General features: G+C 47.9%; 1 protein-coding gene across 1 annotated transcript in view; it reads right to left on the bottom strand.

Moving 5' to 3' along the window:
• Positions 1 to 18744, bottom strand: part of MYO1D (myosin ID) — a 148469-nt gene that overhangs the window by 62269 nt on the left and 67456 nt on the right. Inside the window, exons 16-17 of the mRNA XM_065651115.1 lie at positions 16327 to 16534; positions 10 to 233 (exon numbers count right to left, since the gene is read on the bottom strand). Of these exons, the coding sequence (XP_065507187.1) occupies positions 10 to 233; positions 16327 to 16534 (432 nt within the window). The remainder of the gene's footprint in view (positions 1 to 9; positions 234 to 16326; positions 16535 to 18744) is intronic.

Raw genomic sequence — 18744 nt, 5'->3', positions numbered from 1 at the left:
GCTCCATACCTGTGGTAAATGGCCTGGAGTGCCTCCTCGAAGCGCTGCAGCACTTTGGGCGGCGTGGGCCACTGCACGTGCTTGCCGTGGTCCTTCATGTGGCGCACGCCGTGGAAGCGCTGCGCCAGCTCGCGGATGTAGCCCTTGACCTTGGAGCGCCGGTAGTGCCTGAGGATGGCCAGGGCCGCCCTGGTCCTCTTGTAGCGCAGGCGAGCCAGAGTGCCCCTCCACACCTAAAAGGCAGGAGAGAAATAGTTTTAGCAATAAAAAGCAGGTTGTTTTTTTGCTTTCCGTGCTCCTGTACTGCTGGAAATCCAGAAATGTTTTATTTTAAAGGAAGTGACTCCTCTATGCCAGTCAAATCCAATTAAAACATGATAAACAAAATAAGTAAATCCAATTAAAACATCGTGGAGATGGGGTTCTTAGGGACATGGTTTTGAAGAGAAGCTGCCAAATTCATGTACACTGTGATTAAGTTATAAAAGATGTACCCATCATTAACCAACCAACGTGATCAATGCTTCGTGACCACCTGCAGAACGAGGGGATATTTTTCAAGTTTTAGATCCTTCTGCATGAGAAGAGGGACACAGAAGGTTAAGTGATACATTGTTTAGAAGCAGAGTGTTTAGTTTATGTTTAACTAGTAATTGATAGATGTATTGTAAGTAAGAAACTAAAGAATTATAACTATCATCATCATTTCTTAGTATTGGTGTATTGTATGTCAAAATCTTTAAAAATTGTAATGCATACATAATAATTATGTGAATATAAGCAACGCAAGAGCGTCCAGTTGCTGGAGCACCTATGGAGGATGATTCCCAGTGTTCCCCCGCGCTGATAAAATAAAGAACGACGCTTAACAGTAGAATTGACTCTGCTGGTAAGTTTATTTCTCTGTTTCAGTTTAGTGCCAGGGTTGGGTTAATGGTTGGACTCAATGACCTTGAGGGGCTTTTCCAACCAAAATGACTCTATGACTGAAAAAACATCACGTCTACCAGTGTATCGAGAAACAATTTTAACTTTTGCTTTGGAAACAGTTTGGGGAATATTTATTCTGGCCGTGCGCTGAAAGGTAGGCAAATAGACGAAATAAATGATACCCTCTCAACTTGCCGGATGAGAGTCCAGCTCCACCAGCATCACTGTGAGTCTTATTTGTGCCTGGAGAGAATCACAGGCAGAAAACACAACCCGTTCTGCTCTTCTCCTTCTGCCACCCCATGCAAAGAGGCACTCGGGACACGGTGTCCCCGATTTGAAGAGCTTGGGCGCGACACGGTCGTGCCGCGTCTGTCCTGCAACCAGAGAGACACGAATTCACCCGAGCATCAGTGGCTGCGCTTTCCCCCAACGCAACCCGCCCCAGTGCAGACTGGATTTTGGTTTCCTCGTAGAATTAAACTGGAAGGATAACGAGGCTCCTGCACACGAGGAGAGTTTTGCTGCTCGCTGCAGAGTTTATTTCCCTCTTGAGAACCATCCCATAGTACCACTGATGCGTATCGAGCTTTCTCCTTACAGAAGAATTAATTAATTTCCTGAGGCAATTTCCAACATGATATTCGCTTTATGAAACCGATGTCAAAGGTTCTCTCGACGGCTTTACTGATGATCCTGATATGTGGCTGAAAATAACTCAACGTAGCAAGGGATACAGCAGACGTGAAGAGCTGCTCTTCCCTATACACTCAAAATTCAAGGAGAGTACTGAAGTTAAAGAGTACTGAAGGAATTTGTGCTCTTTTTTTAAGAAAAATTAGAGTGTGGAAGACATGGACTGCTTGAGGTGCTTAAACATAGACTGAAGTGTCGCAAAATGTACCTGCAAGGAGTATATGGACAGCAAACAAGATAAACTGGGTAACAACCCACTGCTAGCTTCTCATTTTTTAATTTAATAAGAACAGAAATGTGGAACAAAGGGGTCCAGGTCACAGCTAAACAGCTTTCTGAACGTTAGAAAGGATCTCAAGAAAAGAACACGCCTGGTAAATTTATGGAAGCTGGTAAAGACTTTGTAGAGCTCCATGTCTGTCAGTTTTTTCCCCCAAAATTGGGGAACGAGGTCTTGATTTTGCTTCCCAGTGCTTGAAGGAGGCACGCTCTTGAGGAAGGTGTCTTCCTGTGGTTATTTTCTCACCAGTCCGCTCCGTGGAACAAAGGCGCTGGAACAGATTGTGCCAATGTCGTACCAGCCGCATCGCTGCAGAAATTGGCTTTGCGGCAAGAAGTGTCACAATCGCTACAAACACGCGTCTCCCAAATCCAATTACCCAGGCCAGGCGACCTCCCGGGCTACGCGCAAGCACTAAACTATTAATGAAAAGTGTGTCCTCTAATTAAGTTGTCATAACCAGATAACCTCACTCCTCAGGAGGACCCTCCTAACGGCCACAACGGCAGCACCTCCCACACGTAAGGAGCAAGCCAAAGAACAAACTTCTCCCAGGGAATGGGGCACAATATCTTTAAAATCAATTGTTTTTCTGACTCCGTGTGTTTTCTTTCCAGCCTCAGGGCTTGTTTCTGCTGCAAGCAATCCACGGGTGCCGTTGAACTGCTGACTGCCCCACGGTCTGACGGTGCCTTCCACAAACATGGACCCTTCAAACCTTTGAACAATTCCTTGCTCAGCAGCCCCTTGGTGTATTCTGCATTGTGTAGTCAGGAGCAATGGGGCAGAACCACACACACGAGGATGCTGGAGGGTCTCCTGCCAACACGCCGTTCTCCCACGAGAATACTGGAGAGCAGCACCTCTCTGATCCTTCATTCCTCCCTCCTCAAGAACATTAAGCTCTCTAAAATGAAATTAAAAAAAAAAAATCAAATTTCCAGAGCTAAATTTATCACGGCATTTGACAGATTCTCCTGTTGCAAAAGCTGCTTTTCTGTTACACGCTGGAGGACAATGGTAGAGCCACGGCCAAACGCGGGAGACCTGCACGCCAAAAACCCAACAGAAACAACATCTGCGCATCCAGGATTCTACCTTTTTTTTTTGGCCCTCTGTACCCAAAAGAATGCCCAAGTCATTTTCATATAGAGTTCAGAAAGGATTCAACAGCTTTTTGAAACCCGAGAGCCAGTGAGCAGCTTTCAGCTTGAACTCACTGATAGTTTCAGCACTTGCCGTTAGCAAATTTTGCAAGGCCGGTGTAGCCGCGGCTGAGAATCGCGGTGCCCCACATCATTCCTCCTACGGGCAAGAATAAAACAATACGTCCTTTGCCACCTTTCTGTGGCTTTCGCTTCTGGCTAACCTGGCTTTCCATAGCAACGAGACGAAAGATTTGATAACCCTGTCCCCGTCTGACCTCCTGAGGTTGTCCTGATATCTTGGGAAGCTCCAATCAGCTTCAACCAGATCTGGCAGAAAAACAGAAGACTCAACGAGGCAAATCCATATATCTCTCAGGAAAAATCAAGAGCAGGGTAGAGCAAGCCTCAAATTGGAGTGACATTGCTGGAAACGCTTCAGAAGGAGCTCAAGAGCCATCTGCCTTCTTTGATCTCCAAATCCCAGCCAGGTGCAGGCTCTGTGCCAAGGTGAACGGGCAGAGGGTACCAGGAGGGTCTGGCAGGATTCTGGGGGGATGAGAAGGTGGAGATGTGTGCAGGACCCAAGGGACATGCTGAAGAAGGCTGGAGAGCGCTGGCGGTGGAGCGGTCACAAGAAAAAAACCTGATCGCTGTCACCGTGGGGTGTCAGCAGCACAGGACAAACCCAGAAGAAGCCACGGCCACAGAAAAGCTGGTTTGGTGATGATCTCCGAAGTGTCACACTGAAGAGCAGACTCCGAAGCAGTGGGTTTGTCAGCAGTCAGCGCAGCGCCCGGGGACCAAGGACGGGCTGTGAACAGGTTGTCCTCTCCAAGAGCCGCACAAGGAGACGAGGCTGTGGGAAGGGAGGAACCAGCAGCAGGTGTCGGCTCCACAACGCGTGTACGCAGGGAATGGGGACGAGGAGCAAATTAAGGGCTCAAGAGCAGAGACTTATAACCATGGTTACATTGAAAACAGAAAGAAAAAGAGGTTTTAGTCTTAAAAAGAAATAAAACCAACAACAAAACGAAACCCCAAACCGAACAAACAAAAAACACAGAACAAATCAAACCCAAACCAAGCAACCGACCAACATTCCCCACCCATGGTCTCTCCTCTCTTTCAATACCTCTGCCTTCTCCTCTATGCTTTGTCCTCCTAAAGGCCAGGTGAAGAAAACTGTAGAGAGCAAGTGAAATGATGACTAAAGGGCTGGGAGGATGAATAGAGAGAAAGGAAAAGGTTGGAAAAGAAAATCTAAACAACACAAAAAATTAAGTCAGAACTCCACGGTGTGAATTGTGGGGTTGTCCTGTGCAGGGACAGGAGTTGAACGCGACGATCCTTGTGGGTCCCTCCCAACTCGGGACATTCTATGATTTCTGAACATTACAAAAGGTGTTTATTTCTATGGCTGCTTCCAGTGAGAAGAGTTCATAGAATCATCGAATCATTTCAGCTGGAAAAGCCCCTCAGGATCATCGAGTCCAACCGTTCCCCCAGCCCCGGCACTGCCCCATGTCCCTGAGAACCTCATCTCCGTCTGTCCAACCCCTCCAGGGATGGTGACTCCAGCACTGCCCTGGGCAGCCTGTTCCAATGCCCCACAGCCCTTTGGGGAAGAAATTGTTCCCCAGATCCAACCTCAACCTCCCCCGGCGCAACTTGAGGCCGTTTCCTCTGGTCCTGGCGCTTGTTCCTGGGGAGCAGAGCCCGACCCCCCCTGGCTCCAAGCTCCTTTCAGGCAGTTGTAGACTTTGTTCCTTGCAGTTTGCTTTCTTACAGTCTCTTTTTTACACCTTGGGTTATGGCCGGGGAGGTGGGAGAGACCACTGGGACCATGAGAAGCTCCAGACCAAGAGGGATCGTCCCGCACGGCTCCGGGTGCTCAGGGATCCCAGCGGTTTCTCCCTCCTCCTTTGGCAGCTTCTGAAACTGGGACTTGCACAAAAAGCAACAGAGCATTCATCCAAACCAAGAGTCACATCTTATCCTGTGGAAAGTACTGAAATATTTTCTGAAGTATGTTTATTTCACATGGTTTTGGAATAAAATGTAATAAATTAAAATTCAAATGAATGGAAAAGGAGAGCTGGAGATGCCTTTAGAATCAGCTTACAAAGCTCAGTGCCCTCCTACGGAAGTTTCTAAGATTAAAGTAACCTAACACAGACCGAGTCCATCACCTCACAGAATATAAATCCTATATAAATTCTATATCCCAATCTACACCTTGCAGACTGCAGTCTGCGTCCAAGCTCAGAATTCCCCATTAAAAAAAAAAAAAAAATTAAAAAGGAAGAAAGAAAGGAAAACAATGAAATGGGCCCTGCAGAGCCCAGGGGAAAGCAGCAGAACAGCCAGGGCAGGCCCGGGATGCCAAGCTTTCCTCGCCTGCAGTTATCCACGGAAAAAGGGATAATCTAGACATGACCCAGATGCTGCAAGAAAACCTACTTACGAGCCAGCAAACGAATGCCCGGAATTCAGCAAACAAACCGAGCTGCTCTAAATTAAACACCTGTGTGTTATATTTTTGAGCAGCTCTGCTCGGAAAACTATTTGGTGGCTGCAGGAACACGGCACGGTCCTCCCACAGGCTCCCTCGCGCTCCCCTGAACCCTTCCCCCATCAATATTTCATGCTGCCCTAGCACGAGCTGCCCTCCAGGCATCCAGACGGAAAAAATAAACCAGATCCCAGCTAGAAATCCACACGGGCATGAACCTTCTTGCGCGGCTTTGAAGGATCTCAAACAGGAAAGGTTATTAAATATTAAAGTCCACAGCGCGGTTCTGCCACGGGCTCCTCCGAGGCACTGCAGCCTGAATAAATGCTGGAATCTGAAGCGAGCTTTAATTATATTATTCCTGATTGCTTTTGAAAGGGGTCATCTCCTCGCAGGGCACAGCCGACGCTCACACGCAGCACCCACCACATTTGTCATCTGCCTTTTCCCAAGTCAAGCAGATTCAGATTCCGTGGAAAGGTTGAGGCAAACGGTTTTTAAATCAAAGCCTCCCCACTCTGACAGATCACACTACAGAGCACAGAAACAGCGAGCGGGAAGAGCTGCTTAATTTACTAAACGCTGTTTTCTCTTTTCACATGAGTCAGCTGAACAACGTTCCTTCTGTTGTTCTGCTTAATAGGAACAATATCGCACAAGCTCGGAAAGAGAGAAGGGTCCCACTCGGAGATTAATTAGATTGTACTAACAAGAGCGTGTCCGATAATAAACACAAAAATCCTCAGAGGGACGGCAGTGACGAGCGAGCGGCACACGGGGGACGTGCCGGGAGGTGCAGGACGCAGAGTCCTCCCGCCGCTGGGGGCTTCTCCTGCAGCTCGTTCTGCTGCTCAGCAACGGCTGCGGCAAACGCGATGCTGCCGCATCCTATGAGACTGAGCTGCTGCTGCTGCGGCTCAGCCTGCAAACCTCAGGAAAAGCTCTTTATTGTCTATTCGCAAGGCCTTGCAATGGCCATTTGTGCCCTCAGCAGTCAGCGTTCCCGCACAGGCCATCCCGGATGCACGCTGCAGAATTTCCTGCCTCTGGCAACGACCACGGAAGGAAAATGTGGGGAGAAAGGAGATAACTTTAGATGAAGTGATGAAGAAAAACACCAAAGATCCTGTGTTAGGAAGTTTGCAATCACCAGAACAAGGTCACTGCCATTAGGAGCAAGCAGGAACCTTCTCTCGTCCCATGGAAATTCAAGGTAGAGTTTTTTCATGGTGAATACATCAAGATACAGGTCACTGCATGATCATCAGTGTTTTATTACTGGGAAAGGCCGCAAGGACAACCAGAGGCACAGAACAATCTCTGACCATGAAGAAGTTAAATAACTAGGACACTTCTCTGTGGGAAGAGGGGACTGAGAAGGGATGTGACAATATCCAGAGTCCAGAGCAACGTCCTGACCTGCTGGGGCAGGAATGAGCAGGTACCAGGTGAACGTGAGAGGTGGAATCACAGAATCATTTTGGTTGGAAAAGACCCTCAGGATCATTGAGTCCAACCATAACCCAACTCCAGCACTAACCCATGTCCCTGAGAACCTCGTCTAAATGCCTTTTAAACCCCTCCAGGGATGGTGACTCCAGCACTGCCCTGGGCAGCCTGTTCCAATGCCCCACAGCCCTTTGGGGAAGAAATTGTTCCCCAGATCCAACCTCAACCTCCCCTGGCGCAACTTGAGGCCGTTCCCTCTGCTCCTGGCGCTTGTTCCTGGGGAGCAGAGCCCGACCCCCCTGGCTCCAAGCTCCTTTCAGGCAGGTCAGAGATCAGAAGGTCTCCCCTCAGCTCCTGTTCTCCAGCTGAACCCCCAGCTCCCTCAGCTGCTCCCATCACACTTGTGCTCCAGCCCCTCACCAGCTCCGTTCCCCTTCTCTCAACTCGCTCCAGCACCTCGAGGCCTTTCTTGGCGTGAGGGGCCCAGAACTGCCCCCAGGATTCGCGGTTTTTCCTCCCCAGAGCCCAGCACAGGCCGGTCACTGCCCTGGGCCTGCTGGCCACACCAGTGCTGGCACCAGCCAGGATCCTGTGGCCTCTTGGCCCCCTGGGCACACGCTGGCTCATGTTCAGCCGCTGTCACCAACACCCCCAGGTCCTTTTCCAGCCGCTCTTCCCCGAGCCCGGAGCGTTCGTGGGGTTGTTGTGACCCAAGTGCAGGACCCGGCGCTTGCCCTTGTTGAACCTCAGACAAGTGGCCTCAGCCCATCAGTCCGGCCGGTCCAGATCCCTCTGTATGACCATCCCGCCCTCCAGCAGATCAACACTCCCACCCATCTTGGTGTCATCTGCAAACTGACTGATGGTGCGCTCGATCACCTCGTCCAGGTCATTGATAAAGAGATTGATAAAGAAGGATCCAACCAAAGCAAGATTTCGTTTCTGAAGCTGGGGCAGAAATACTGTGCCTTTCCAGAACAAAATGGAGCCATGTGAAACCTAGAAAATGTTACTGACCTTTGGCTAAAGGATGCAAATGCCACTAAACCAGGTGTTTCTGCTACTCTGTTTCCCTGAAAATAAGACTCCAAAAATAAGCCCCAGTGTGATTTTTCAGGATTTTTGATGATGCTCGAAATATAAGCCCTGCTCCAAAAATAAGCCCTAGTTACAGTTCATTTAAAAAGTCAATTTAAATAGTGTCCAGGCAGCTATACATGGAAAAAAGTAAAATTAATAGGCAATGGAATGCGGCAGGACAGACAGACCCTTCACCAAGAAAAGCAGACACCCCAAAAGAATCGCACTCAAAAGACCCCATTGGAATAAATGTTGATTTTTGTTCATGAATATTGGTAAATGTAGATTGTTGTATATGGAAAAAGGAAATAGAGTCGCAAGAAATTCATGATGCATTTCAGGGTTTGGAGGGTTATGAGGAAGTTCCAGAATGCAGTGACATGACTATATTTGAATAAATGTTGATTTTTTTGTTCAAGAGTAAATGTAGATTGTTGTTCATGGAAAAATAAGACATCCCCTGAAAATAAGCCCTAGCGCAGCTTTTTGAGCAAAAATTAAAATAAGGCCCTGTCTTATTTTCAGGAAAACGGGGTGGGAAGGACAGTTTTAACCATGGTGGGGAAAAAAAATAAACCAGAAATATTTCAGCAAACACAGACCAATCACTTCACTCTTATTTTTGCCCAAAAGCCCCATAACAAACATGCGCGGCTCACTACCCATCCCCACAAAAAGCCAATAAACCCCCTCAAAGGGACCGTGATTTACACTTTACTATCATCTTAAATGAAGACATTTTGCAAGTTAAGGCTGCTGAATGGTAATTGTGCTTCCTTGCACTTTAATTTACACCACACTTGGCAGCATTTTCACAGTTCAAACAAGACTTAAAGGCAGCTCGAGGTGCAGTAGATCGGTTCCTTTTCAAAGATGAAAAGCTCGGTCACGACAAAAAATAATTCCCTTCCACGAGAACGAGAAAGAAGCATCGGTAGCAATGGCGGCAGAATCTGGTCTTGCCAATTTGTCTGTGACACACGTGAATGAGCACGAAAAAAAGAAACAAACCCCAAACCGTGAAAGGCAAGAGTTCAAACCTGAAATAATTTACAAGATCAGAACTACAAAAGGTTTGCTACCTTTGTACCTTAACCTACATACTAACAAACACGGGACTGCAGAGCTGTTTGCGGAAAGAAGCCCCTTCAAGAGGGGAAAAAAAGTCACATTTGAGACTGGGATTTCCAGAGGAACAGGGGAAGGAACGTTCCTCAATTCCCCTGATCTGTTGGGAAATAAATTAGAGATTGTTTTGAAAGTCCTTCCGGCACGTTCTGCAAACTGCAGTTGAGTAAAGCAAAACCCGGACGAGCAGGATGGAGGGAGCGGTGGGAAACACCAACCCCCAGCTCACCATTGATGAGAATGTACAAGCAGCGCTGCAAAAATCAGAGTTTCCAGAATTGGGCAGTTTCCAGAATTTCCCAGTTTCCAGAATTTGGCAGTTTCCGGAATTTCGCCGTTACTGGCTCTGCCGCTGGGCGCTCCGTTTCTGACCAGGCTCATTGAAGTTGTCGATGCTCTCACCAAAGCGCAAACACTTTCTCGGTGATGCCGGCAGCAGGTCCGGGGAAGGGGTTGGGTGGTTTGTTTCTTATTGTTTTCTCCCCAAGCACACGGAAATTAAACAAACCAAGTTTTAAAGTGACTCTAATGACTGTGAAGCTCAAGGTCTCAAAGTTGGGATGTGAGAGCCCCGAACAGGCAGCTCTGCTGCCATCCTATTGCTGGACCGTATTTTTAAATAGTGACGCACATCCACAGCACCCTCTCTCCTCCTCCTTCGCTCAAGAATTTAGGTTTATGTAGATTATAGAATGTTTTCACAGCATTTTCTAGGGAAGGAAAATAATAAGCCAGTATCCAGGTAGGATCCAGGTCTCCCCTTTTCGCTCTCCCCCATGGGCACATCCCCAACAACCTTTTGACCAGCACGGATGTTCCTCTGATGAAGGGGAGCTGGTTGTGGAGCTGAAGTGGCAGAAAATAACCTTTTCTTTTTTTTCTTTTTGGTAGTACGGGGGGTGGGTTGGTTGGGTTTTGTTTCTTAGGGGAGCGTTTAGATTTTTCTGCTTGGTTTGGGGGTTTTTTTGAGTTTGAAGTGCCTCAGTGGATTCACTAGAAGCAGACGAGTGGTGTTACCAGCACAGGGAGACAAACAGCACGGGACGAGCGGTGGGATCAGACCCGAGGGATCAGCTTGGCCACACCAGCAACACGGCGGACGAATCCAATTCTTCATTTGACTTGATCCTTCACCCGCACGCTGCTCCTTCAGCAGCACCTACAGCTCCTCCTTTCACAGCTTCTCCCTCTGCAGATCAAAGCACAGTCCGCAGTACAAATCCGCACGTAATTATACACCTATCGCCACTTACATTCACAAACACATCCCCTCAAGATGGTAGATGCCTTGAGTCCGGGTGGCAAACGCATCGCATCATGTTTGATTTGGGTCGCTGAACCGCAGCCCTCATCAGATTCTCACTGCCCATTCATAATCTGACATGAAAACGCCACCTTTGCCGCAGCGGTCGCTGCCCGATGTGGTCACCGCTCCTCGGCGCTTCGAGGGCCCGCGGGGACGGGGAGGAAAGGGCAGGTGGGACGTTCAATGACGCCGAGTCGGCCACGGTTCAGCCACGGTTCGCTTTGCCGGCTCTTCCCCGCCGGGTTTGGGGAAATGTTGCCATGGTGACGGCAGCTGAGCGACAGCTCTCCCGAGAGCGGCCGCTGCGGGGACACGGGGACACGGGGACACGGGGACACGGCTCGGCCGGGCCGGGACACCCATGGCAGCACCGGGGCCGCCGTCCCTCTGCACGCACCTCGTGGATTCGTGTCCGGGGCGCTGGGCTCCCACATGAGGACAATTCTCGCTCCCTCTGCACTAGGCAGGGAAGATTTAGTGAAGCGATCGCCACACGCAGCTGCACCGCTCTGATAAAATGACACCGAAATAGCGCACTAAATTATATCGACAAGATGCATCATCTCTGCATCCTGCACATGCCGGCTGGCTGGGCTTTTTTTTCTTGAACAAAGCACCATTCTGCAAAGCAAATAAATACGTGGGAACGTTTCCAAGGGGAGAAAAGGCAATGGGGTTTTCTGGCAGCTTTATTTAATTTTGTTTTTATTATTAGCATTAGAGCTGCTCCATTCACCTTCACGAAGACAATCATATAGATGACAAGACCACAGGTACAGGCAACAAACTGGAATGCAGCACATAAAAAGCAGCGATGTTCTCAGCTGGTGCCTCTAAAATGACCATTCGAGGTGAGTCCGACAGCGACGCCTCTGCTGCTGTACGGGTTTTCTAACACCAGACAGATCCCACTTGTTAAATTCTCCTGGGGCCAGCGAGTTGCTCTGGTTCAATCACATCACGTCTGCTCGCCCATGGGTTCAGTCGGGAGTAAAACCACAGCCTGGAATCTCACTAATGGTTTGTCGCAGGAGAAAAAGGAGCGTGGAAGGTAAAGCTAAAGGAGAAGGGATCCAGGAGAATTATCTGCTTAAACTGGAAGGCAGTTTTAACTCAATTTAAGCAAACTCACACGAAGCAAATTCTTATCGTCGCTGAACAAAGGACCCAGCATTATTTTGAGGGTTAAGGGTTACTCACACAATGAGGCTCTTCAGATAATTACTGAATTTCTTTCTGAAAGTCTTGTGATTTGTATGAGAGCAAGAACCCACATAATATAAATTATTTATAATATAATTTCAGTGAAGCTGTACATTTAAAACCACCAAGAACCAGAACCGCTATGTGCATTGTACGCAGATCCTTCTTTCATTTTAAAGCATTCCTGCACAAAGAAAAGCATTATTGGCCGTTTGTAAGGCTGCGCCTTACGCTTTCCCTCAGTTTTTATCACACAAGTGCCTGTTGTCACAACACCACATTTTACCTCCAGTTGTCTTTTCCTAAATTCAAATTTGAGGAGCTCCTATGCAGCAGAAGGCTCAATTATCTTTTTCAAATCAAGTTAATCTCTCTCTTTCCTTTTAGATCCTGTGACTCTCAGAAGCATCAACTTGCCTTAATTGGCCTTTGCTTCTTATAAGCAAAACTAAAGTAAGGAAAAAACAGCAAGAATTACATTTTCCTGTGAGTTTTTCATGAGCAACTGAGAGCAAGTTGAGAACAGAAAATAAGATACAGGCAGAACTGCCGTGATGCTTTCAGAGCGCAGAGGCCTCTGCAGATCCTTCCTCTGATTTTATTTTGAATTGTGTCAATCGTTCCTTTTCCAGCACTGCCCCATCTACCGGCAGCAGAGCCCGGCTGGTGCATGATCACAAATCTAACGGGAAAACAAATGAAATACAGAAAACGCAAGAAAAATTCAACTATTTCCCAGTCGGACTTAATGCTGTGCAAGGTATTTAATTACAAACCTATAGATATCAAGCCAACACCTGCTCTTTTGTCGGTGAGCTGTTCAGTAAGGATTTAAATTCATTAGTGTTTCTTGTCTTTAGCTGCAAGTTCCAGGACTCTAAAGAGCTTTTCTCCAGCAGGTTGTCGGCATTTTCCAGCCTGGTTGAAGAACATCCAGTGGGTATAAACAGACGCGGGTGAACCGCAGTGGGTTGAGCTTCTTCAAAGTCTTCGGTACCTTGAGCACTCGAGGAGCTTGTCTTCTCCCCACAAACCTTTTATTGGGTAAATTAGAACCTCACTAGAGATTTATCAGAAATACTGAAAAGATGGCTCCACCTGTCCAATTTTGACCCTCTGTGTAGAAGAATGAGCCCTCCATGTAGATTTGTGTTAGTCCTTCTCCACTCAAGGGAGAGGAGAAAATGGGAGGGAGGTTTGTGAAGCCATCGGACAACGCGCACCAGGAATTTACCTTGTGTGACTTAGGCTGATCGTCGCAAGAAGAGAAGCCCCGAACCCACAGAAAACCACTCTAGCAAAATACCTGACAGGGCCAGGGAGCTGATAATTATTCCTGACCAGGTACTCACCTTCTAGAGGCAAGATGTCTTCAGCCCTGCTCTCCTCCGAGGTTGCTGAGCCCAGCCCAGACTATATAATTCTGAAGTTTCCATCTAAAGGAAAGGCCAGCAACTCACCAAAAGCAATGTGCTGCTCTCAATATCGTGCCCCAGGCTGTTCAGTGGATTTTATCTGAAGGGGGAGCTTCAGCGCTCACCCTGCAGTGACACTTCATTTGCTTCCGTAGCATAGACAGGCCGGGTCTTGCGAATCACAGGATAATTTTGGTTGGAAAAGCCCCTCAAGATCATCAAGCCCAACCATTATCCCAGCCCTGGCACTGCCCCATGTCCTGAGAACCTCATGTCCGTCTGTCCAACCCCTCCAGGGATGGTGACTCCAGCACTGCCCTGGGCAGCCTGTTCCAATGCCCCACAGCCCTTTGGGGAAGAAATTGTTCCCCAGATCCAACCTCAACCTCCCCTGGCACAACTTGAGGCCGTTTCCTCTGCTCCTGGTGCTTGTTCCTGGGGAGCAGAGCCCGACCCTCCCCTGGCTCCAAGCTCCTTTCAGGCAGTAGCAGAGAGTTATTGTTCACTAACCGCCCCTTTTAATTTCAATAAAGGTCAATTCCTCAGACATTTAATGTGAAAATTGGAGTCGCCTGGGAGCAAGGTGTCCCCCTGCAGCTTTATTCAACAAGGAACCCATTAGCTTGCCTCATCCCGCTATGGGAACAAAGAGAGACTCCAGATTAACGGCACGACCTCGCTGAATGCAGCAAATCAGACCAACGTGATCAGAAAAGTGGGTGCAGACACGGGAACTCCTGAGAAACTAGAGCGAGCACCACGGAAGCGCAACTATTAACCCAGAAAAATGAGGTGTCTGAGGGGGGTCCCACAGATCAGCCCTGTTTTGGTACAAAAGAAGAAGCCAGAACATGCTTTTGGAAAAGTCTGCTGCCATTTCCAGGGAGGAGCCCTGGAGGATGATGCTGAGCAGCCCAGAGAAGTTGTTGTGAGGCTCATCAAGCAGATTATTGCCACAAAAAGGGAAAGAAATGCTGAACCACAAAGCTCTGAAACAGGCAAGTCCTGCAGCCTTTAAGCAGCCTCGGTTTTGCATTTCCAGCAAAACTAATCACGTGCATCCATACAAAACTTAGAAAATCCCTTACTAAAGACAAACCACATGATCTGGCATAACAAATACCAACAGACTTGACAGTTTCTCCTTCCACACTGTTCAAATTGTTGTGTTTTCCAGAAAGGAAATAATATTGGTAAACACAAGAAATGTGAGTGTTCCACAAAACTATTAAAGCTCACAGGGGATAACTTGTCCTTCAGGGCCTTACACTTCACCAGAAGTGATTCAGTGCCTCGGGTTTCAGGAGTTTGTGCAAATCGGTGTTGATGGCACAGCTTTAGATCAGGCTTTTTCTCTGGGAAGGTTTTAGACCCATCTGTCAGCAGTTTCTGTTGCTGCCAGGCAAACAAGAGCTTCAGAAGTTCTGTTGTTTCCTAAGTTCCAAGAATGATATTGGAAAAACATGTTTTAAGAAATACATTTCTGAAAATCTTGAACTAGTCAACAACCCCTTGTCAGGACAAGTCGGTTCCGCTGTTTCTGTTGGTGTGAAAGTCAGAGGTTGTTGCCTTTTGTTAGACAGATCACACTGGCACAGAACAGAGAGTTCAGCAAGCACTAAAACCAGCTCTTGTGCTTTTTCCCCTCCAGGGTCTGCTGCTTTTGAAGCTACAAAACCAGCTCCTATTGTGTTGCCGTAGCCTCCAAAAGCACCTCAATGCTTCAGGAGCAACAAACTGCCATGGCTTAAAGACCTTCAGAAGCAAAGACTGACTGAGAGTGGATTTGTCCTGAAGTCACGGAATGTAAAATTTATCCTAAGACTAAACCCAGAAAGATCTCAAGCTCAAATCCCACGTTCAGAGGGGACAGACAAGCGCACAGGTCCTGTTGCACAGACCTCACCCTTCGTTTGCTGCTCCCTCGCCTGCCTTTCCTCTGCTCCCTTTGCACCCGAGCTGGGCAGTGATTTCCCTGCTCCTGTGCTCTAACTGTGCTGGGCTTGTGCCTGCAACCCCCAGTATGGCAAGTTATAGCAGGTTTTTATGCGAAGTGATGGCCACCAGTGTGCAAATCACCCCTTCTTTCTGTACCTCTTGGCTGTATTTTTTGGTTTACATTAGAGGACTCAATAATATGGATGCTCGAAGCTTAATAAATGAATATGCACGAGCATCTGCCCTCAGTCCATGGATGCTCCAATCACGAGGATGGTAAGAAAAAACAATAGAGATTTTGCTCAGGTCCTGATAAAAACTCAATAATTCTTAATGGAACAGTATGACGAGGGAGATCATGTGTTGCACCAGAAAGGACGCTCTGGGACGATGCTCACGGATGGATCATCGAATCACAGGATGGTTTGTGTTGAAGGGCCCTTCCCAGCTCCCCCAGTGCCCCCCTGCCCTGAGCAGGGACATCTGCACCAGCTCAGGTTGCTCAGAGCCCCGTCCAGCCTGGCCTGGGATGTCTCCAGGGATGGTTCAGCCACCACCTCTCTGGCCAACCTGGGCCAGGCTCTCACCACCCTCAGGGACAACAATTCCTTCCTCATGTCCAGCCTGAATCTCCCTCCTTTAGTTTCAAACCATCACCCCTTGTCCTGTCACAACAGGCCCTGCTCAAAAGTCTGTCCCCATCTTTCTTCTCGGCCCCTTTTAAGTCCGGAAAGGCCATTAAGGTCTCTTGGGATACTGTCCCCTCTCTTCCCAGCCGGCCTCCGAGGAAAACATTCCCTGTCCCTTTTCTCACTCCTTTCCCTGCACCCTCAAGTGTTTTACCATTAGATCGATCTATGCCATCAGCTACGGATCCACTAATAAACTTTTACACATTTAAGCCTGTCTCAGCATCTGCTGTTCATCACACTTCCGCACTCATCCGTAGAAGTTCCTCTACGTTTCTCAGCACCCTACTTTCCCTGAGTAAAGAGCAAACTTTTTAAACAGTATCTAATAATCTTGTAGGTCCTACAGCTCATGGTACATCACACCACATCAAGACCTCAATGCAGCTATAGAGCACGACTGAAAGAGCTTTAAAATAATCCAGCAGCAATTAAACCGCAGGATTCTACAATTGGCGAAGTCTTGTCACTTTTGCACACGAGCCTGAAAAGGGAGCAAAGGTGTTTTAAGGACCTTGAACTGAGTTTTTAATGCAGTAAATTGAGCTTTACCTTCTGCAGGAAGAGGACGATCCTCACGAGCATCTTGGCGTGCAGTTCCTCCAGGGTGAAGAGAGTTCGAGGCGTGCGGATGAAGATCTTGGTCTTGCCGTAAGCGACGTCGTGCTGAAAGCCGTGACACTCGATGAGCTTCTTCACAGCATCTTTGTCCGATGGGAGGTCGTGGTTTGGCCAAGTGAATTCCGAGATCATCTTGTACCTGGAATTCCAAGATACAAATTACAAATGTCAACATGCCATCTAGGGCAAGAAGGCCAATCTTCGACATGTTTTAGAAATAATTGTGATCTAAATTCTAATAGAACTGATTATAGATAGGAATAACGGCATTATAGATAGAAACAACCTCAAAACAACCTGTGCAGGAATCATGATCCTCAACATTCAAGGAAAATGAATATAAGAGAGGTTTGATTTTGTGAGATGCTGAGAAAAAAAACATTGTGAGGAGCTCATGTCATCAACACCGAACTGATGCAAAATGCCAAACCTCCCCATTCTCTTCCTGCAGATTTGGCGGTTCCATTATTCACACTCTCAGCATTCTGTTTCAGGGTTTTTTTGCAGGGAACAACAGCTCTGTTTTGCTCCCTTTCTGCATCAGAAGCCAACTGTAATCAACTGTCTTGTCAGAAAACCTAGATGTAAAAATTCTGCAAATAATTTTTGTTGCTTACCCTTTCCGTACCCATTTCTAAAGAACTCTCTTATTTACCGAAGGAGCAGACAGTTGACTGCCACAGATTGTGCAAACACCATTGCCCGTAACCCTTGTTCAGTCATTCCCTCCCACCCTCACTCTCAAAAATCCTTTTTACACTGAGAGAGAATGTAGATTAGAACTGCAACAACTCCAAATCAAACATGAAAATAACCTCACCAGACTCTACTCTCTAAGATTTACCATCCTCGCCCAGTGCTGATTAGGTGAAAAGACGTTTGTAAAAAGCCACAATGAATTTTCTGCATAAGATTTATGGACATAATCCAAAATGTAAGCGACATTTTCAGTGCAATTACCCGCATTCATGTTCTAAATAAAACACGCACGCAGCGATCTCAACCACTTCTCTATTTAAAAGCCCACGATCCAAATCAAGCATCAATCTCAATGTTTCAGACATTCGGAATTTTCAGTTACTGTTAAAGGGCCGCGGCAATAAACCTTTTCACCGGGGAGCGGCTGCACTGCGGGAGTTACTGAACAGGCTAAAATGAGCCTGAATGGAAACGCATCTCGCTGCCACTTTCATTCATCACACCAGCCTTTGTGAGCGGGCTGTTGAAGAGGGAAAATGGGGGCGTCCGCTGGGTGTGAGCGGCAGCAGCATCGGCATGAGGGGTCCGGCGTGCAGCGGGGGGATCTGATTGAGAAATACAGCAGGTACGCGAAAAACCAGCCCTCTTCAGACACACAAAAGAAGATTTTGGCATTTATATTGGCTGGCAAAAGCATTCTGCCTCTCAAATACACATACACAGAGGACAGGAATGTTTTATGCTGGTTTCTCTTTCCTATTCTCATTGGGAAAATGTTTCTGCAATGATTAGTTCACTGGGAAAATGTTCCACCTCGAGACATTTACACAAAAAAAAGAGACAAGCAGGGTGGCAGGGCAAACCCCCGCTGAGCAACCAGGCCAGGAAAAAAGGGGTAAGATGTCAGAGAACTGCAAACCTGCCCAGAGGAATTGTTATATATATATATATAAATGTGGTATTTAGAGCATCCTGAGGCAGAGGGAGCACCCTCCTCCTTGCCCATGGGCGCTGCGACATCGTGATGGTCCCTTTGGTCCTTCTGTCCGTCCTGTGGCACATGCAGCGTGACGGCCCTGGCATCCACAGCCAGTCCAAATCACAGAATCCCAGAATGTTTAGGGATTGGAAGGGACCTCGAAAGCTCATCCAGCCCAATCCCCCCGCCGGAGCAGGAACACCCAGATGAGGTTACACAGGAAGGTGTCCAGGCGGGTTGGAATGTCTGCAGAGAAGGAGACTCCACAACCTCCCTGGGCAGCCTGGGCCAGGCTCTGGCACCCTCACCAGGAAGAAGTTCCTTCTCATCTTTCAGTGGAACCTCCTGTGTTCCAGTTTGCCCCCATTGCCCCTTGTCCTGTCACTGGTTGTCACCCAGAAGAGCCTGGCTCCATCCTCCTGACACTCCCCCTTTCCATATTGATCCCCATGAACGAGGTCACCCCTCAGTCTCCTCCAGCTCCAGAGCCCCAGCTCCTCAGCCTTTCCTCACACGGGAGATGCTCCACTCCCTTCAGCATCTCCGTGGCTGCGCTGGACTCTCTCCAGCAGTTCCCTGTCCTGGAACTGAGGGGCCCAGCACTGGACACAATATTCCAGATGAGGTCTCACCAGGGCAGAGCAGAGGGGCAGGAGAACCTCTCTGACCTA

This window comes from Caloenas nicobarica, chromosome 24 (genome assembly GCF_036013445.1).
Source record: "Caloenas nicobarica isolate bCalNic1 chromosome 24, bCalNic1.hap1, whole genome shotgun sequence".
Classification (NCBI taxonomy): domain Eukaryota; kingdom Metazoa; phylum Chordata; class Aves; order Columbiformes; family Columbidae; genus Caloenas; species Caloenas nicobarica.
This window is presented reverse-complemented; position numbering and strand designations above follow the sequence as displayed.